Below are 19164 nucleotides of genomic sequence, written 5' to 3' on the forward strand. Positions count from 1 at the left end.
TTGGTGTGAAAAAATCAACTGTGGGAGCAATCATCAGAAAATGGAAGACATACAAGACCACTGATAATCTCCCTCGATCTGGGGCTCCACGCAAGCTCTCATCCCGTGGGGTCAAAATGATCATGAGAACGGTGAGCAAAGATCCCAGAACCACACGGGGGGACCTGGTGAATGACCTGCAGAGAGCTGGGACCAAAGTAACAAAGGTCACCATCAGTAACACACTACAACGGCAGGGAATCAAATCCCGCAGTGCCAGACGTGTTCCGCTGCTGAAGCCAGTGCATGTCCAGGCCCGTCTGAAGTTTGCCAGAGAGCACATGGATGATACAGCAGAGGATTGGGAGAATGTCATGTGGTCAGACCAAACCAAAGTAGAACTTTTTGGTATAAACTCAACTCGTCGTGTTTGGAGGAAGAAGAATACTGAGTTGCATCCCAAGAACACCATACCTACTGTGAAGCATGGGGGTGGAAACATCATGCTATGGGGCTGTTTTTCTGCCAAGGGGACAGGACGACTGATCCGTGTTAAGGACAGAATGAATGGGGCCATGTATCGTGAGATTTTGAGCCAAAACCTCCTTCCATCAGTGAGAACTTTGAAGATGAAACGAGGCTGGGTCTTCCAACATGACAATGATCCAAAACACACCGCCCGGGCAACAAAGGAGTGGCTCCGTAAGAAGCATTTGAAAGTCCTGGAGTGGCCTAGCCAGTCTCCAGACCTCAACCCCATAGAAAATCTGTGGCGGGAGTTGAAAGTCCGTGTTGCTCTGCGACAGCCCCAAAACATCACTGCTCTCGAGAAGATCTGCATGGAGGAATGGGCCAAAATACCAGCTACTGTGTGTGCAAACCTGGTAAAGACCTATAGTAAACGTTTGACCTCTGTTATTGCCAACAAAGGTTATGTTACAAAGTATTGAGTTGTATTTTTGTTATTGACCAAATACTTATTTTCCACCCTGATTTACCAATAAATTCTTTACAAATCCTACCATGTGGATTCATGGATTTTTTTTTCACATTCTGTCTCTCACAGTTGAAGTGTACCTCTGGTGCAAATTACTGACCTCTGTCATCATTTTAGGTGGGGGAACTTGCACAATCGGTGGCTGACTAAATACTTTTTTGCCCCACTGTAGATGGACTTGTGAAGCAACTATTTTTTTAAGAATTTTTGAGAGGAATGGTAGATTGGAGATAGGACGGAAATTGTTAAAGTTGTTGGGATCTAGACCTGGTTTTTTCAGGATTGGGGTAATAGCGGCAACTTTGAAGGAAGCAGGAACAGTTCCAGTGGTGAGTGAATAATAGCAGATATGAGGGGAAGGAGAGGGGGTAAACAGGCTTTGACAAGGACAGTGGGGATAGGATCAAGCTGGCAGGTAGAAGGCTTTAATTTGTGGATGAGATCAGCAATATCAGTTAAAGACGGAAGTTGAAAAACAGAGAGGAAGTGAGAAGGGGGTGGAGTTAAGACAGAGGAGCTACATGGAGCATTAGGGTCCAAGTCTAGGTGTATTTTATGAATTTTTTCAGTGAAGAATAGCATTAGAGCATCGCAGAAGTTAGATGAATAGAGATGAGCGGGCAGAGAATCAGGTGGCCTGTTAAAGGAGTTGAATAATGAGAATAGGGTCTTGGTGGAGTTCTCACTTGAGCAGAAAATGGTAGAATAATAGGCAGATTTGGTTTGACTGATACATTCCTGATAAAACAGAACATGGTTATTAAACATACCCTTATGAATAGTAAGGCCAGTTTTCTTATAAAGACGTTCAAGCTGTCGGCCTTCAGCTTTCAATAGTCGGAGTTCAGGTGTGTACCAGGGCGCAGAGCGAGAAAAGAGTACAGTTCTGGTTTTTTGTGGAGCAAGAGAATTCAAAATACTACTGAGGCTATGATTATAATAAAATACTAGATCCTCTTGAATAGCCAGATTGTTAAGAGACAAGCAGCTAGAGAGGGCAGAAGAAAGGATATCAAGATTTATATTCTTGACATTCCGGAAAGAAATAATACGGGGATTGTTAATTACAGAGAAAGTCATGTGAACATTAAAGGAGAGAAGTAGATGATCCGAAATTAGCAGCTCGTCAGCTGTACAGATGGAGGGGGTAAGTCCAGAACAACAGACTAGGTCCAAAGTATGGCCCTTAGTGTGGGTAGGGAAGTTTATGTATTGTTTAAGGCTGAAGCTATCAAAGCAGGATAAAAGGTCCTTTAGTCAAGAGATGATGTGAATCCTGTTTGAAGCTTTGTGCATTGCCCTTTGTTTTACTTTTCCCCCTCAATTTCACTTTTAGTCAGTGGTTAGGTTTAGGTTAACCATCTTCATATCTACCAAGTCACTGGTGAACAATATGGGACAGGTTAGGGCCGCATCTTCTCTCAAAGGATTTCCATTTGGATTTACAAAATATAAGAAATTCTGCATTAGGAATTAGATCATTATGCACTTTTTTGTACATATCTGTTTTGATTTGATATGTTTCAAATGAGCAATTTTCTGAAGGTTTTGTTGTTTAATCAAACGTTAAAGTCATTATATGCATTACTGTACTGAAAAGTTGAAATTCTCCTGAAAGATAACAAAGGCAAATGTATAATGTCATAGTGTCCTAGAGTGTACAGTTGTTTTAAAATCAGTTTTTCTGCTCAAGTTATTTAAATCCTTGTGAAATAACAAGAAAACAATCACCTTCATGTTTCACGTTGTGCAACAGCTAAAATAAATCAGCTCCTCTTTTGGTGATCAGTTTGCCTCCAGTGTCTCATTTGAATCCACTCCAACACACATAGGCTACATTCACACTGCAGGTCTTAACATTTAGAGCTCAATTCCGATATGTTGATCAAATCTGATTTTTTTTTGTCTGCTTGTTCACACTATAAATAAAATGTGACAGCATGTGACGCTCTACTGTGAACCCTCAAAACAGCCTGCATGCACAAAAGACGACTGTGGCAAGCCATTAGTGCCAAATATCGCCACTTTTGTAACTCGTTTGGTTAAGAAATTGCGTAAAAAACGCTGTTTATCCTGACAGAATGCTGTTTTTATCTCTCTTTGAACGCCACTTTTTACGTCACTCAGCAGAAAACGCCGTTCAAAGATACATAAAAACTGTGTTTTTTACGACGTTCTGTGTCAGCTGTAACGGCGTTTAAAAGAAGAAGTGCAGACCACGCTAATGCATCACAGATTCACCTTGCTGCTAAGTGATTGCCTATGCGGTACCACTGTTTATCACAGTATTTACTTGTATTATAATCCCACTATGCATATTTTGTTTTCAAATTCCATTGCAGTTTATTTCACACCTCAAACATTTAATAAACAATTAAGCAAATACAAGTAAACTGCAATAAATTACAGGCAGCAATAAAATGCAGTACTAATTCTGTTACGCTACATCCACACATGTGGACGAGGAATACAGAGTTCGTCACACAACGTCAAAGGTATGTGCCTTTTTCACGTCTTTCTGTGCGCCACATGATTGTTTACATGAGATTAATTGCACAATGACAGATAGAGACAAAAAAAAAGCGTTTTGAATAACTAAACAGCATTTTTTACGCCATTTCTTAACCAAACGTGTTAGAAAAGTGGCGATATTTGGCACTAATAGCTTGCTAAAGAAGAGTTCACTCACATGCGTGAGTTCACTCACACGCGCTGTTTAGACCCAGACCAAACAGTATTGTTTGACTGATGGCCCTTAATATAAAGACTCGTGTCGGACTTTATGTTTCCCAATTTTGCTTATAAAGTTATTTTGTTCTTTACATATGGCCTAATAATTATCATTATTGCTGTTTTAGAGAGGATGGGTGCTTCAAAGGATAGCTGCAGATTTCTGTCAGAATCTGCAGATTATACAGTACAAATAAAATGTTCACGTTTCTCCAAGGTTGTCTTCCCAACAGTTTCACCGGATGGCCAGGAAGTGTTCGGAATGTCTTCTCGGGTGCTTCTCCGGCGCTGATAATTGGCGTCTGTCTTGCGTCAGTGACGTAAAAGACGGATTTAATGCGACATGACCGTTCAAACAGCAGTCGCTTTCTAAAACATTGGATATGTATCGGATTCAGTACCACATACGAAAGTGACCTAGATTGGATTTGAAAATATCAGATTTGTGCCGTTCACACTGTCACACCATGATTGGATATGGGTCGCATAGGGTTAAAAAAGTCGGATTTGATGCACTTTCGCCTGCAGTGTGAACATAGCCATAGATGCAGGTAACAGCCTCCCCAGTCATCACTGACTCTGTAGATTGTTATGTCGCCGAGATGGAAGTCTAGGGGAGGGTGTATGGAGCAGCAAAGAATCAAGCTGCGAGAGAAAGAAGTGAAACAGTGCAGAAGTGGTTCAATTGTAAACGTTATTCTTAACACAAAGAGAAGGCAACACCGCTATAATACCAAAATGAAGAGAAAAACCACAACACATTAACCTAACAACTTTTATGCTCGTTTCAAGCGAGGGATCCCCACAACCACAGCCAAAACAGACATGACGCCAGACCACCAACCTCTGACTTTCTCCCCCACCGATGTAGGAGCGGTGCTGAGCAGGATCAACGTCCACAAGGCTGCAGGTCCTGATGGCATCCCCGGGCGTGTTCTCAGAGCGTGTTCTGGGGAGCTTGCAGGAGTGCTGACAGACATATTCAATCTGTCCTTGGCCCACGCTGTGGTACCGGCCTGCTTCAAATCCACCTCCATCGTCCCGATACCCAAAAACTCCAACCCATCTAGCCTCAATGACTACCGCCCAGTAGCACTCACCCCCATCATCACTAAGTGCTTAGAGCAGCTGGTCCTAGCACACTTCAAATCCTGTCGTCCCCCCCACCCTGGACCCCCACCAATTCGCATACCGCCAGAACAGGAGCACAGAGGATGCAGTCTCCATCGCACTGCACTCTGTCCTCTCACACCTTGACAACAACAACACCTACGCCAGAATGCTGTTTATAGACTTCAGTTCAGCATTCAATACAACCCACCCCTCACAACTCATCAGGAAACTGACAGACCTGGGCATCAGTTCCCTCATCTGCAAATGGTTACTGGACTTCCTGACCAACCGCCCCCAACATGTCCGGCTGGATAACCACTGCTCATCTACAATCACAATGGATTGTCTGGCTGAGTGGTGCGACAGAAACAACCTGCTGCTTAACACCGAGAAGACTAAGGAGCTCATCGTGGACTACAGGAGGAATGCTGACCCACATCCACCCATCCACATTAAGGGGACGGCTGTGGAGTGTGTGAGCAGCTTCAAGTTCCTGGGAGTCCACATCTCCGAGGATCTCACCTGGATGACCAACTGCTCCAAGCTGGTCAAGAAGGCTCACCAGCGCCTCTTCTTCTTGAGGACTCTGAGGAAGAACCACCTGTCCTCAGACACACCATCGAGAGCATCCTGACCAACTGTATAACAGTCTGGTACGGGAACTGCTCTGCCTCGGACCGGAAGGCGTTGATTCTGACCAGCTGAACTGAAGTGAAAGATTTCAGGCCCTTCCTTCAAATTCCACGACGCCTCTAAAGCCAGTTTGATGGCTAACAACTTGTAGTTTCCGACATCTCAGTTCTGCTCTGTGGAAATAAGATGTCGAGAAAAGAATGCACATGAGTGCAGCTTCCTTCAAGTCCAGAGCACTGAGACTACACCTGCTGCAGAATTTAAGATGTCCATATTGACAATAAATTGGTCAGGCTGCCCTTCAGCAGATGGAAGGTGACATTAACTTACGGGAACCATCTAAAGTAAATCTTGGAAGTAGTTAGGTTGGTTATGTCATGGTCCGGCAGCCATCACTGGCTGAGTTGCCCAGATTGCCTAGTCATTACTGTGACATTTTCTTCACTAGGAGTCAGGAGCAGAGCTGTTTTCATGGGAGCAATGCTATTCTTTGGAATTGGAGTTGCTGTTTCACAATTCACGACATGGACTCGAGCACTGTGTGGGATTCGGGAGAAATAATAATAATGGATTGGATTTATATAGCGCTTTTCAAGGCACCCAAAGCGCTTTACAATGCCACTATTCATTCACTCTCACATTCACACACTGGTGGAGGCAGCTACAGTTGTAGCCACAGCTGCCCTGGGGCAGACTGACAGAAGCGAGGCTGCCATATCGCGCCATCGGCCCCTCTGGACACTTTACCCTACCAGTAGGGTAAAGTGTCTTGCCCAAGGACACAACGACAAGGACAGAGAGCCCGGGGATCGAACCGGCGATCAGTCCGTTCCCAACCCCCTGAGCCACAGAAGCCACAGTACTGGGACTTAGACTTTGTTTATCACTGTTTTACACTGTAAATATATTCACGGTCTTCCCCTCTGACCTGGAAATTGTTCCATCTTCTCTACCTTGGCTAAGTGTTGCTGCTGCCTGCTCTCTCCCTACCTCTCACTGAAATGGGCACAAGCGGTATTAAAGACTCATGCTAAAAGTTTCTAACATGATTTTCTGTCTAAGTTTCACTGTGTATTTGACAAAGGTACCTGCCCTGACACGGCGGCACATCGTGACTTCACCCTCAAGCAAGGCAGGAGAAGCGTGGCAGATTTCTCAGTGAATTTCAGAATTTTAGCCAAGGACACCAGCTGGGAGGAAAAAGCACTCCATTGAGCATTTATCAAACAGCCTGAATGAGAAAATAAAACATAAGTTGGCCACAGAATTGCGAAAGACTTTAGATGCTCTTATTCAGCAGTCCCCAATCTTTTTTGCGCCACAGACTGGTTTAATGTCTGACAATATTTTCACAGAGCGGCCTTTAAGGTGTGGCGAATAAATACAACAAAATAAAATGATAGGACCAAGACTGTGGTATTTTGTGAATACAATAATAAACGTGAATTCACTGTGTAATTGTGTAACTTTATTAGCAGCGTCCTTCTGAAATATGCCAACAACATTGAGAGTAACATCTTAATGCCCTTAATGCTCTCTGATTGCTATGGAAACGAGTAAATATTTCTTTCAAAATAAGAAACACATCTATAACACGGCAAAAGACCCAGGGAAACTGAGTTAACGATAAAAAAACCCTGAAAACCATACATTTCACATCCGAGCCTCAACTCTCGCGACCCGGTACCAAACGACTCGCGGACCGATACCGGTCCACGGGCTGGGGGTTGCGGACCGCTGCTCTTATTGATATATGTTTTTGGTTGGATGACCATATGTACGAGTATGGGAAACCGACCAGTGGCCTTCGCTAGGCTGACAGAGGTTCAAGCTCTCAGACAGGGTTTTAGTACGCAGAACGGCATATGGTGGAATACAAGCAAGCTGACGATGAGGAACAGTCCATGCAGCCAGGCTGATCAGAGAAGAAGGCACGTGGCAGGAGTGTTTTGCTTACGGGAAGAAGGCACATTTTGAAGATGCATGTCCTTCTCGGCTAAAAGATGTTGCCCATCAGCAGTGGTAGGGATACTGACAGCTGCTACTGAGAATGTATTTCCCCACCTGTCATGTCCTGCTAAGCTCACACCTTACTCCCATACTTACTCGTAAAGCACGCTAATCAATTCAATGGCCGTACAAAACTTCATGGGTGAGACCAAACTCAGAAGCGGGGTCTCCTTTTAGTTCCCCTTCCTGAACTGTTGCAAGAATTTGGCTAGCCAACATAACTCACCGCACTCAGGAAATTCAGTTAACATTATCCGGCAATCAGTGAACAATGCACTTTCAGATTTCATTAACCACGTTGTGCTTGTCTACCTGGATGACATTCTCCTTTTCTCCAAGAATCAAGTAGATCATGTGAAACAGATCCGACTCATCCTGCAATGACTTCTTGAGAACCGTCTGTTCATGAAAGGAGAAAAATGCAAATTCTATGTGCAGACTCTGTCCTTTCTGGGGTTTATTTTTGAACAGGGGCAGCTGTGGGAAGATCAAAGCTAAGGTCAGGGCCTTGGTGGAGTGGCCTATGAACTGTGGCCTAAGAAGCCCAAGAACTGGGAGGAACTACAGAGGTTCCTGGGATTTGCGAATTTCTACCAGCGATTCATAAGAGACTTCAGCAAAGTGGTAATTCCCCTCAATCACCATACTTCTAGTGTGCAAGAGTGCAAACTACTTGAATTGATCTTATTTGTCAGGTTACTCCATTAAAATCCTCTTCTACAGAAATCCTGAAGGGGAAAATTAGCCAAAGAGATGAAAACCTGTGTTGACTTATTCACTTTTGAACCACCCTAAGTTATTTGAGAGTTTCTTTTTGAACTTTTTTTCAATTTTTTTCATCATGCTTGACCTAATATGTCTGACCTAGCAATGGAAAAAAAATAAAATAAAAGTCAGTCAGCATTAAGTTAACGTTTCACTAGTGAAGTTGACCTGAGCAAGGATCTGGACTGATGTTACTTGGCATCAACTAACATCAAGAGGATTGAGTCATTAAAAGTCCAGCATGATTTCCTCAGTGAGTGAAAAAAAACTTCAGCACTCTAATGAGAGGGGGGGAGCCACTCTAGAGTCTTCATAAGATGTGACGTCAGTGCCACCGGTCGGAAGTCATTCAGCTCATTGGGCCGGTTCCTTTTGGGGACCGGGATGATGCAGGATGTCTTCCAGAGGGCGGGCACTCTCCCTAGTCACAGGCTGAGGTTGAAGAGGTTTGCCAAAGTACTCACATGTGACACCGTTGTTATCTCAGTTACACTGGCTGTATACACTCAAAATACACTCAACAAAAATATAAACGCAACACCTTTGTTACTGCTCCCATTCCCCATGGGATGGACGTAGAGACCTAAAATTCATTCCAGATACACAATATAACCATCCCTCCCAAACAGTGGTCACAAATCAGTCCAAATGTGTGGTAGTGGGCACATCTGCTATATTGAGATAATCCATCCCACCTCACAGGTGTGCCACATCAGGATGCTGATCTGACATCATGAGTAGTGCACAGGTGTACCTCAGACTGCCCACAACAAAAGGCCACCCTGGAATGTGCAGTTTTTTGCGCTATTGGGGGTCTGGGGACCCAGAACCGGTCAGTATCTGGTGTGACCACCATTTGCCTCATGCAGTGCAACACATCGTTGCATGGAGTCTATCAGATTGTCAATTGTGGCCTGTGGAATGTTGGTCCACTCCACTTCAATGGCTGTGCGAGGTTGTTGGATATTCGTGGGAACTGGTACACGCTGTCGTATACGCCGGTCAAGCACATCCCGAACATGCTCAATGGGTGACATGTCCGGTGAGTATGCTGGCCATGCAAGAACTGGGACATTCTCAGCTGCCATCTGCCCTGAACAATGTGAACCATGATTCATCCGTGAAGCGCACACCTCTCCAACGTGCCAGACGCCATCGAATGTGAGCATTTGCCCACACAAGTCTGTTACGGCGACGAGCTGGAGTCAGGTCAAGACCCTGATGAGGACGACGGGCATGCAGTTGAGCGTCCCTGAGACGGTTTCTGACAGTTTGTGCAGAAATTGTTTGGTTGTGCAAACCAATTGTTCCAGCAGCTGTCTGGGTGGCTGGTCTCAGACGATCTTGGAGGTGAACCTGCTGGATGTGGAGGTCCTGGGCTGGTGTGGTTACACGAGGTCTGCGGTTGTGAGGCCGGTTGGATGTGCTGCCATATTCTCTGAAACGCCTGTGGAGACGGCTTATGGTTGAGAAATGAACATTCAATGCACGGGCGACAGATCTGGTTGACATTCCTGCTGTCAGCATGCCAATTGCACGCTCCCTCATTGCTTGTGGCATCTGTGGCATTTTGCTGTGAGACAAAACTGCACATTCCAGGGTGGCCTTTTGTTGTGGGCAGTCTGAGGTACACCTGTGCACTACTCATGATGTCAGATCAGCATCCTGATGTGGCACACCTGTGAGGTGGGATGGATTATCTCAATATAGCAGATGTGCCCACTACCACACATTTGGACTGATTTGTGACCACTGTTTGGGAGGGATGGTTATATTGTGTATCTGGAATGAATTTTAGGTCTCTACGTCCATCCCATGGGGAATGGGAGCAAAAACAAAAGTGTTGCGTTTATATTTTTGTTGAGTGTACTAAGAGGAGAACTAAGGGTGACAGAGCTTTTGCCACTGTGGTACCGAGACTGTGGAACTCTCTCCCCCAAACATTAAGAACTGTGGACTCAGTAGCTGTTTTTTAAAAAACAACTCAAAACTCGCCTTTTTAAAACTGCTTTTGGTTAATTTTTTGCCTGTTTTATTTTGTCTTTTTAAATCTATCTTGTAATCTTGTGACTTGTAATCTTATATGCAGCACTTTGTGATTCTGTCTTGAAAGGTGCTATATAAATAAAAATTGTATTTATGTATTTTTTTTAAGACTCGTTGTAGCAGCTCCCCAAGTTCAGCAGCACACACCTTTAGCATCCTAGGACACACCTTGTCTGGGCCTGCTGCCTTCCTGGGGCGAAGCTTCCTCAGTTGTCTCCTGACCTGGTCAACTATGACACTGGGAGTGGATTGGAAAGGGGGGGGGGGCTGTCATGCTGTTTAGAGAGGGGTTGGAGGAGGAGGAGGGGGTGTCATAGTGTCAGGGAGGGGGGGGGGGAGCGAGGAGGGTACGAGAGTAGGGAGAGGGCTCTGTAGTAAAGGTGAGGGTGGGGGGGTTGTGGGCTGGTCAAACCTGTTGAAGAAGTTGTTGAGTTCGTTTGCCTTCTCCACAGTCCCCCCCACTGTGCTGTTCTTGATGTTGTGGCCTGTGATGGTTTTCACGCCGTTCCAGACTCCCCTCATATTGTTCCTCTCCAACTTCTGCTCCACCTTCCTCCTGTAGGTGTGCTTCCCTCAGGCAGCGTTTTACCTCCCGCTGTGCTGCTTTCATCTCCTCCTTCACTTTGCTCCTGAAGGCCTTCTTCTTCATGTTGAGGACAGCTTTCCCTATCCTAATAACAAACCCACTGTTTGCTATAGGGCTTTGGAGCGTGATGTCACAGGAGGCGGGCCACGCCCCCCGCCGCCATGACAGTAGGCCAGACAAAGGATACAGCTTCAGCTATGGTTCGTACGTGTTGTGTAGTCGGTTGCAACGTTAGATCTCACGATCGTGAAGGCAAGAAACTGGATAATGGGCTATCTTTTCATCGTTTTCCATCCTGGCGGCAACGTGAGGGATCCCATGTATCCGATATCACCAAACAAAGACGGCAGGCATGGATTGCAGCGGTGAGACGAGCGGATATCGAGTTCCGTGCAATCCCCAGCTTTTTGTTGGTTTGCTCACGGCATTTTCTTTCCGGTGAGTTCTAAATTAATTCATATCACTATTAAAAGGCTTTTAGTAATTTTTTTTCAACACGCTGCGGTCATAGATAATGAGATAAAAGATGCTAATGTGTGATGCTGCAGAACCACGTCATGTCGACTGAGTAGCTTTTGATTTGGCATTATTGCAGGCAAACCAGCATATGAAATGGATGTAACAAATCCAGACTGGGCACCAACACTGCACATGGGGCACGACGACAAACCTGTGTCAGACTCGGAGCGGCACGCAAGGCGTACGCAACGGAAGCGAAAAAGAGCACCCATTGCAGGTAAACCCCCCCCCTCTAAAAACATACTAAATTGCTCTTATGGTACACTAATCCGCACATAACTTAAAGATGAATCACACACCTGTCATTGGAATATTGGTGTACATTAACCTTATGTCTATGCACTATTTTTATCTTACAGGCTTGATGTTCGATGAAGGTCTGACAGAAGAACAACAACAAAATAACCATGACATGCAGGCAGTGGACAGCAGTTGGACAAGTGGAGGTTGACGTACCAGCTGCAAATGTGGACAGTGGTGATGGGAGTGACAGCGTCACGGAAGCTGAAGGGCAGACGAAGGATTGTGTGTACAGTCAACAGGGCAGAGCAGAAATAAACCGGCTGTTGGAGGAGAACAGACTGCTTCGAGCACAGTTGCAAAAGACAGAGCTGAATGAAACTTTCTTAAAGGACAATACCGAAAAAGTAAGCTATTACACTGGACTTCATTGTTATGCTGTCTTGATGTCCCTCTTCAACACTGTCAAAGATTTCCTGCCAATATCGAAGACACTGACAGGTTTCCAAATGCTCTTACTCACACTGATGCGTCTGAGACTTGATCTTCCAGTCCAGCATCTTTGTCATCTATTCGATGTGTCCCACAAAACACTGTCTTCTGTCTTCACCGATACCATTAATGTTTTGTATGCCCGCTTAGGAGCACTGGTGCACTGGCCTGAGAGGCACTGTCTGCAGGCAACAATGCCTCCACAGTTTACTGAAACTTTTGGAAAACGAGTAGCCATCATTGTTGACTGTTTTGAGATTCGAACAGAAAGACCATCTAATTTAAAGGCACGTGCACAAACATACTCTCATTACAAGGGTACACACACCATAAAATACCTCATCGGGATTACACCCCATGGAGCTATTTCTTTCATTTCCAGGGGATGGGGGGGTCGTGCATCAGATAAACACATCACAGAGAGATGTGGCATTCTTCAAAGGCTGTTACCAGGGGACGTAGTATTGGCTGACAGAGGCTTTGACATCAGAGATGCTGTAGGAATGATGTGTGCGGAGGTCAAGATTCCAGCTTTCACAAAAGGCTACTGTCAACTTGATGCAAGGGACGTTGAACAAACGAGAGCAACTGCCCACCTGAGAATTCATGTTGAGCGAGTAATAGGTAGTTTGCGCAATACGTTCAAAATGTTACACACTACAATGCCAATCCGATTACTCTTATCATGTGAGGCTGAAGACACAACATTTCTTGATAAGATCGTTAAGGTTTGCTGTGTTTTTGTTAATATGTGTTGTTCCAAACCAGGGCCAAATGACACTTGCTCCTGTTGAGTATTCTTAAAGCTGTTTTTTTGGATGTACAGTACATTGTAAATAGTTGTACTATGTGTGAAGTTGTTTTAATAAAACAAAAAAGAATAGTGTATTTGTTTGTTTTTCTTTATTATAGATCTATTCACATGTACACAGCAATCACATAAAAATGAAATGCAAACTATTTACATCACACCACACAGCTGTCATCAATCTTTAACCACAACATGAAACATTACAGGCTATTTAGAGCAGCACGTTGTTTCCAGAAGTATTTCCCAACAAGTTCAGGAATGCACACTTTACGAAAGAAGTCTTGTGCTTGCTTTAAGCGCGGTTTCCAGAAATCCACAGCAGGGAAGACGCGAATCACAGCAAGGTCTCTCTGTGTCCACACAACGAGGTCACAAAGATGCACGCAATTTTTTCAAAGTACTGTCTCTTGGCGTCTGGGCACAATCGGTCACGATAAAGCTCTTTGTCTTTTGCGCTGATTTTGAGCATGGTTCTGGCAGTCCCGAATCCAACACTCCAGTACTGTGCGCTTGTTTTGCTTTCTGGCCTACTGACATGGCGCCATGATCCCACAATGCACTGCGGCGTGACATCAACTCCAAAGCCCTATTAGGATAACCATCTTAGCAGGGGCGACCGCGTCCTCACAAAAGTTGAGATAGTCTGTCAGACAGTGTGTCGCCCCCTCTATCTCCTCACCCTGTGGGTTCAGAAGCACATCCCAATCTGTGGTGTCATAACAGTCCCTCAGAGCATCCTCCTTTTCTGGGGTCCATCTCCTAATGGAGCGTGTTGTCACAGGCTGCCTTTGGACAAAGGGTGTGTATTGTGGCTGTAGGTAAACCAGATTGTGGTCTGACTTCCCTAGTGGGGGGACACATTAGCATACAGTAGGTCAATTGTCCTGTTGCTCCTTGTGGGACAATTCACAAACTGGTGAAAAGCAGTCAGAGTAGAATCCAGTGTGGCATGATTAAAGTCTCCAGATATAATAATGAAAGCCTTGGGGTGTTGTGTCTGCAGTCTTGCTGTAACTGTGCGTATTTTCTCACAGACAGCTGCTGCGTCGGCCCTTGGAGGGATGTAAACACACACACAGATCACATGACTGAACTCCCGAGGTAGATAATACGGCCACAAGCTAATGCCTAGCAGCTCCAGGTCCGGTCGGCATACCGATACTTTAACGGAGACGTGTCCAGGGTTACAAAATGTACAAAATGTTAAAATGTAGACAGTGAGTCCCCCACCTCCACTTTTTCCGCTGGCCTGTGTCCCTTATCGGCTCTCACGGATGTGAATCCACATAGATCTATGTTAGCCTGCGGCGTTAGCTTGGTAAGCCATGTCTCCGTGAAGATAAACAAACTGCACCCACGGTAGAGTCGGTGGTTGTTCAGAGCGCACAGGTCATCAATCGTATTCTGTAACAAGTTCACGTTGCCCATTATCACTGTCGGGATTGATGGCATGAATCGCCTTTGGTGATCCGCTTTCCTCACTCCAGCCTTGCAGCCTCTGTAGCTCCTGTTTCGCTCGGCTGGGATGTTGTGTCTCATGCCAGTCTGTGTCTTTGTGTTTAGTGCCAGCAGCTCCATTCTCGAGTAGATGAAGGAGCTGGTTCCAGAAGTTTTAAAAAGTGCGTTATCCATACTATATCTAAAAGGTAGAAAGTAAAGTAACTTGTTAAGGTTCAAAAATTGAGGAAGGAGAATACAAAACACCATGGTCCAGAAGAGCTTGGTCAAACAATTGATTTTAATGAAATACACGCGTGGGGGGACCAGCTCCGTTCACAGACAGCGCTGATCTCTGACTAATCAAAGCATAAGCAGATATTTTATACCATCAGGGCTTGAATTTAATGACGCCCCTTCAACGTCAGATACATTTCATACATAGGTCAGATCAAAACCACAATGACTTTTAACACAGTTTAAAAAGGAACATTGTCTCTATCTTCATGGCAGATGTTTCCTGTCAACCTTTTGACTTTCACTTCTCGTCTGGAACACCAGACCCACATCCTGCAAGAAACTGTTCCTCTTTTTGCAGAGACAATTTCGCAGTTGCAAGCAAACATGACTAACCTCTCACCTATAAATGAGTCTATGTACTGTGTGTGTGTGTGTGTGTGGGTGTCAGCATGAAATGCACTCAGTTTCCCCCCTCGCCTCATCAGCTGAACCTTGTAACCTTTTCCACCAGACAGAAGGCCAGCACGTACACAACTGAAACAATATGTGTAATATATTGAATAAATGTCCTAATCAAGAACCTCTACTAAAAGCTTAATCAACAGATATAAATGAAATAAAAGATAACAATGAATAACCTGGTTATTCAAATAGCATCATCCAAACAGCTCCTCAGAATAACCTGCACTTAGACTCTGCTTTCGGTTTCACTTCTGCAAAAGGCACACTCTGCAAACATGCAATTTCCTGTCAGCCTGCAACTTAGTCTTTCTGAAAGACACACACTGTTTAAACATCTGAATGCAATATCAATGCTGTAGATTATATTATTAATGCAATGGTAATGATGATGATTATTGACAATAGCAGCAAAATAATTTCCCTGCTCTCCACAAACTAAAGGAAGGTGGAGAAAAAAAAGTTTGAAAGACAGCGCCATCTTGAAACTTCCAATGCTATTAATACACAGGTTTAACGATCAAAAGAAACTGAATCGTGTTTATAAGATAAAATGCCTGTGTTCATTTAGTGCATTTTCATGAGGAGACAGGCTGAACAAAACACATGCTCTATTGTTCACATGTTAAAATGTGTGAAACGAGGGAAGGTTAGGGTTGAAAATGTTTGATTTATTTTACTAAAATAAGCAGTTATAATTATTTTCATACACACATTGTGAATGTGCTCATAAGAGTTGGCACTCAGTCTTTTGAAGGCCAAAAGCTTTGTTCCGCGTGATTGTCCGGACTGATATATTGTATACTGAAATGACTTAGAGTGCAGAGGGGTAATTGCAAACACACTTAAACACATAGATTATGATTAGAATAAGTCTCTGGGTCAGAGAGCTCCGAATATGATATTCTAAACCAACTTTGAATCACTAGAAGAACAATGGATAATAACAGTAGATTATTAAGGCTAGGCAAAGAGGTGTTTTTGTTTTCTGTCTCTTACAGAGAAAGGAGCAGACACTAGGTGAGGTCACGGAGATACGAGGATCCTTGGTAGCAGAAGCCGAGACTGCCAAGATAGCAATTGGGGTCAAGGGTCATGCCATTTGGGCTCCTGCTAGTCACCTCGTGAGGATTCTAGAACCACAGCAATAATCACGAAGGGGGTTGGTGGAAATACAGAAGCACTGCACCAAAGAGGCCGGAGGTCCTGACTTGGCTGAGTCAGAAAAAATCCCGGACCTCAGGGTATTCCACCCCTGAGTTTGAAGCAAGAAGAGGAAAAGAGCGGAGAGAATCACCCGTCCTGGAAGATTAGCTGTTTAACTGTAAAGAAGGTCACAAGAATAGAATAGAATAGCCTTTTATTGTCATTGTACAGAGTACAACGAAATTGGAGTGCCACTCCCTTGGTGCAAGTTTCAATAATAAATATAAATATAAAATATAAAAAGTACAAAAAAACAATCGTAAGTACTCAAACAATAGTATGTACAATATATACAGGATAGCAGCATAATATAATGACAGTATGAATAGCAGCATAATATAATGACAGTGACGGTATGGAATAGGTTCAATTGTCTGTGAAGGTTCTCAGACATCCAGGTCATCGTAGTCAAAGGAGTTTGCAAAGAAAAGCGTCTGGACTTTGACCCTTTGACTCCCTCTTTGACTCCCATCACCCTTTGGAACACAAACTTGGAGTAATCAGGACCCTACACAACCGGGCAGAACATGTTCCCTCTAAGCCTGAAGGAAAAAAGAAGGAACACACACGTAAAGGAAGCACTCAAAACGTGCGGCCATCCTAAATGGGCGTTCTTAAAGTCAGCAAAGAGGCACAGAAAAGAAGACCAGACACCAGCGAGGGAGGATAAGAAGGACAGACGCAACAACATTGTCATCCCCTATGTAGCCAGTGTATCAGAAAAACTCAGGAGAGTTTTCTCCAAGCATGACATCCCGGTGCATTTCAGACCCAGCAACACGCTCAGACAAAAACTGGTTCACCCGAAAGACAAAACGCCAAAACACAGACTAAACAATGTGGTGTGTGCTGTACAGTGCAGCGAGGAATGCTCAGACCTCTACATTGGAGAGACCAAACAGCCACTTCACAAGCGCATGGCACAACACAGAAGAGCCACCTCCACAGAACAAGACTCAGCAGTCCATCTGCATCTTAAGGATAAAGGTCACTCTTTCGAGGATGCCAATGTTCACATTTTGGACAGAGAGGACAGATGGTTTGAAAGAGGAGTGAAAGAAGCCATCTATGTCCACTGTGAGCGACCATCTTTGAACAGAGGCGGGGGTTTACGACAACTCTCTGCCATCTATAATCCAGTTTTGAGATCCTTCCCAGACGCCTTAACGCCCACTCACATCCTGGGCCATCTGACCTCAGGAATTCGCATGATAAGGTGGGGCCAGGTTTCACAATGAACTCACCCGAAACTCTGGCTGATTGGGACCCACACCCAGTTTCACACCTTGGCTCAGGCGATTAGAGGATCATCAGGGGGTCCTTTTGTCCCTCTGTGGGGGGTTACTCCCACTAGGTTATATCTGGGACTCTCCACCATTTGACCTTAGAACTGAAGAAGCTTCTCGGATGAGAGGTGAAACGTCTTCAAGCAACTTAAAGAAGTCCAGACGCTTTTCTTTGCAAGCTCCTTTGACAATAGGTTCAGTTGTTTTTGTGCTTATTTACTACGGTGATAGCTCTGGGAAAGAAGCTATCCCTGAATCTGTTTGTCCTGGTTTTATGTGACCTGTACTGTCGGCCTGACGGTAATAGTTCAAACAGTTGGTTGCTGGGGTGAGAGTGGTCCTTGATGATATTGCCAGCTCTGCTGAGGTACCGAGAGTTTGCAGTGACCTCCAGGCTGGGCAGAGAGCAGCCAGTGATCTTCTGGGCTGTGTTGATGCCCCTCTGCAGTACTTTCCTGTCCGCAGCTGAGCACCCTGCATACCATGATGTTATGCCGTACGTTAGGATGCTCTCTATGGTGGCTCTGTAAAATGTCACCAGCAGCCTCTCCTCCAGGTTGTTCCTCCTGAGCACTCTCAGAAAGTGGAGACGCTGCTGGGCCTTTTTAACCACCGCCGTAGTATTTGCAGTCCAGGAGAGGTCATCAGATATCTGCACACCCAGAAACCTCATGGAGTGTAACCTCTCCACACAGTTCCCGTGAATGTAAAGTGGGGCCGGGTCTGCTCTGCCCTTCCTGAAGTCCAAGATAAGTTCTTTAGTTTTTGTGGTGTTCAGTTGGAGGTTGTTAACTGAACACCACTCAGTCAGTCTGTTGACCTCATCTCTGTAGTCCGACTCATCCCCCCTTGAGATGAGTCCAACCACTGTGGTGTCATCCGCGAACTTTATGATGGTGTTTGAGAGATGGGTAGGGGAGCAGTCGGATGTGTAGAGCGTAAACAGGAGGGGACTCAAAACACATCCTTGTGGAGACCCGGTGCTGAGTGTGATGGTGCTGGACAGGTGGGGGCCGAGTCTGACCGACTGTGGTCTATTTGTCAGGAAGTCCTTGATCCAGAGGCAGATGGGGGTGGAGAGTCCCAGGTGAGACAGTTTCTGGACCAGGATCTCCGGGATGATATGATTGAATGCTGAGCTAAAGTCCAGAAAGAGCATTCTCACATAGCTCACAAGCCCCTCAGAAAGAGGTTCTTGTTTGAGCACAAAGGTGGCAGCAGGAAACAACAAGAATTGGGTGAAGCTGGAAAGTAATGGGAGAGTATTAGCATAAAATCACAAACTATTACGAAAGCTATGTCAATTGCCCGAATACAGCGGTCATCCCACATGTGGTCCATCCGTTAAAGGGGGAGAGAGGGCCCATAGAAAGAAAAGAAGCGTAACAACTAGGAGAACCGACACCTAGTGAGTATAAAGATAGCAATCTGTGGCTAGATTGGCTAATTTAAAATACAAAAGAGCAAAAGGTGTTAGACTGTGTGGCGTGCGCAGCCGCCCGCCCACATGTATTCACTGAACCTGGTCCTCTGTATCCCATTGATACATGGGGGACTTGGTTGTATGTTTAAATTAACTGGAAGTGCTGTTTCTACAGGAAACTACTCCACTTTG

The 19164-nt window shown here is 44.9% G+C and overlaps 1 protein-coding gene across 1 annotated transcript; it reads left to right on the forward strand.

The window, feature by feature from the left end:
- Positions 1–10678: 10678 nt before the first annotated feature.
- LOC146661306 (uncharacterized) lies at positions 10679–12904 on the forward strand. Its single transcript, XM_085419715.1, has 3 exons — positions 10679–11297; positions 11455–11595; positions 11811–12904. Exons 1-3 carry the CDS (start codon positions 11021–11023, stop codon positions 12902–12904), a joined length of 1512 nt encoding a protein of 503 aa, XP_085275841.1. The 5' UTR covers positions 10679–11020.
- The last annotated feature ends 6260 nt before the right edge of the window (positions 12905–19164 follow it).

Source organism: Rhamphochromis longiceps, linkage group LG10 (assembly GCF_057381845.1).
Source record: "Rhamphochromis longiceps isolate RC_006_pf linkage group LG10, R_longiceps_female_GT1.1, whole genome shotgun sequence".
Classification (NCBI taxonomy): Eukaryota; Metazoa; Chordata; class Actinopteri; order Cichliformes; family Cichlidae; genus Rhamphochromis; species Rhamphochromis longiceps.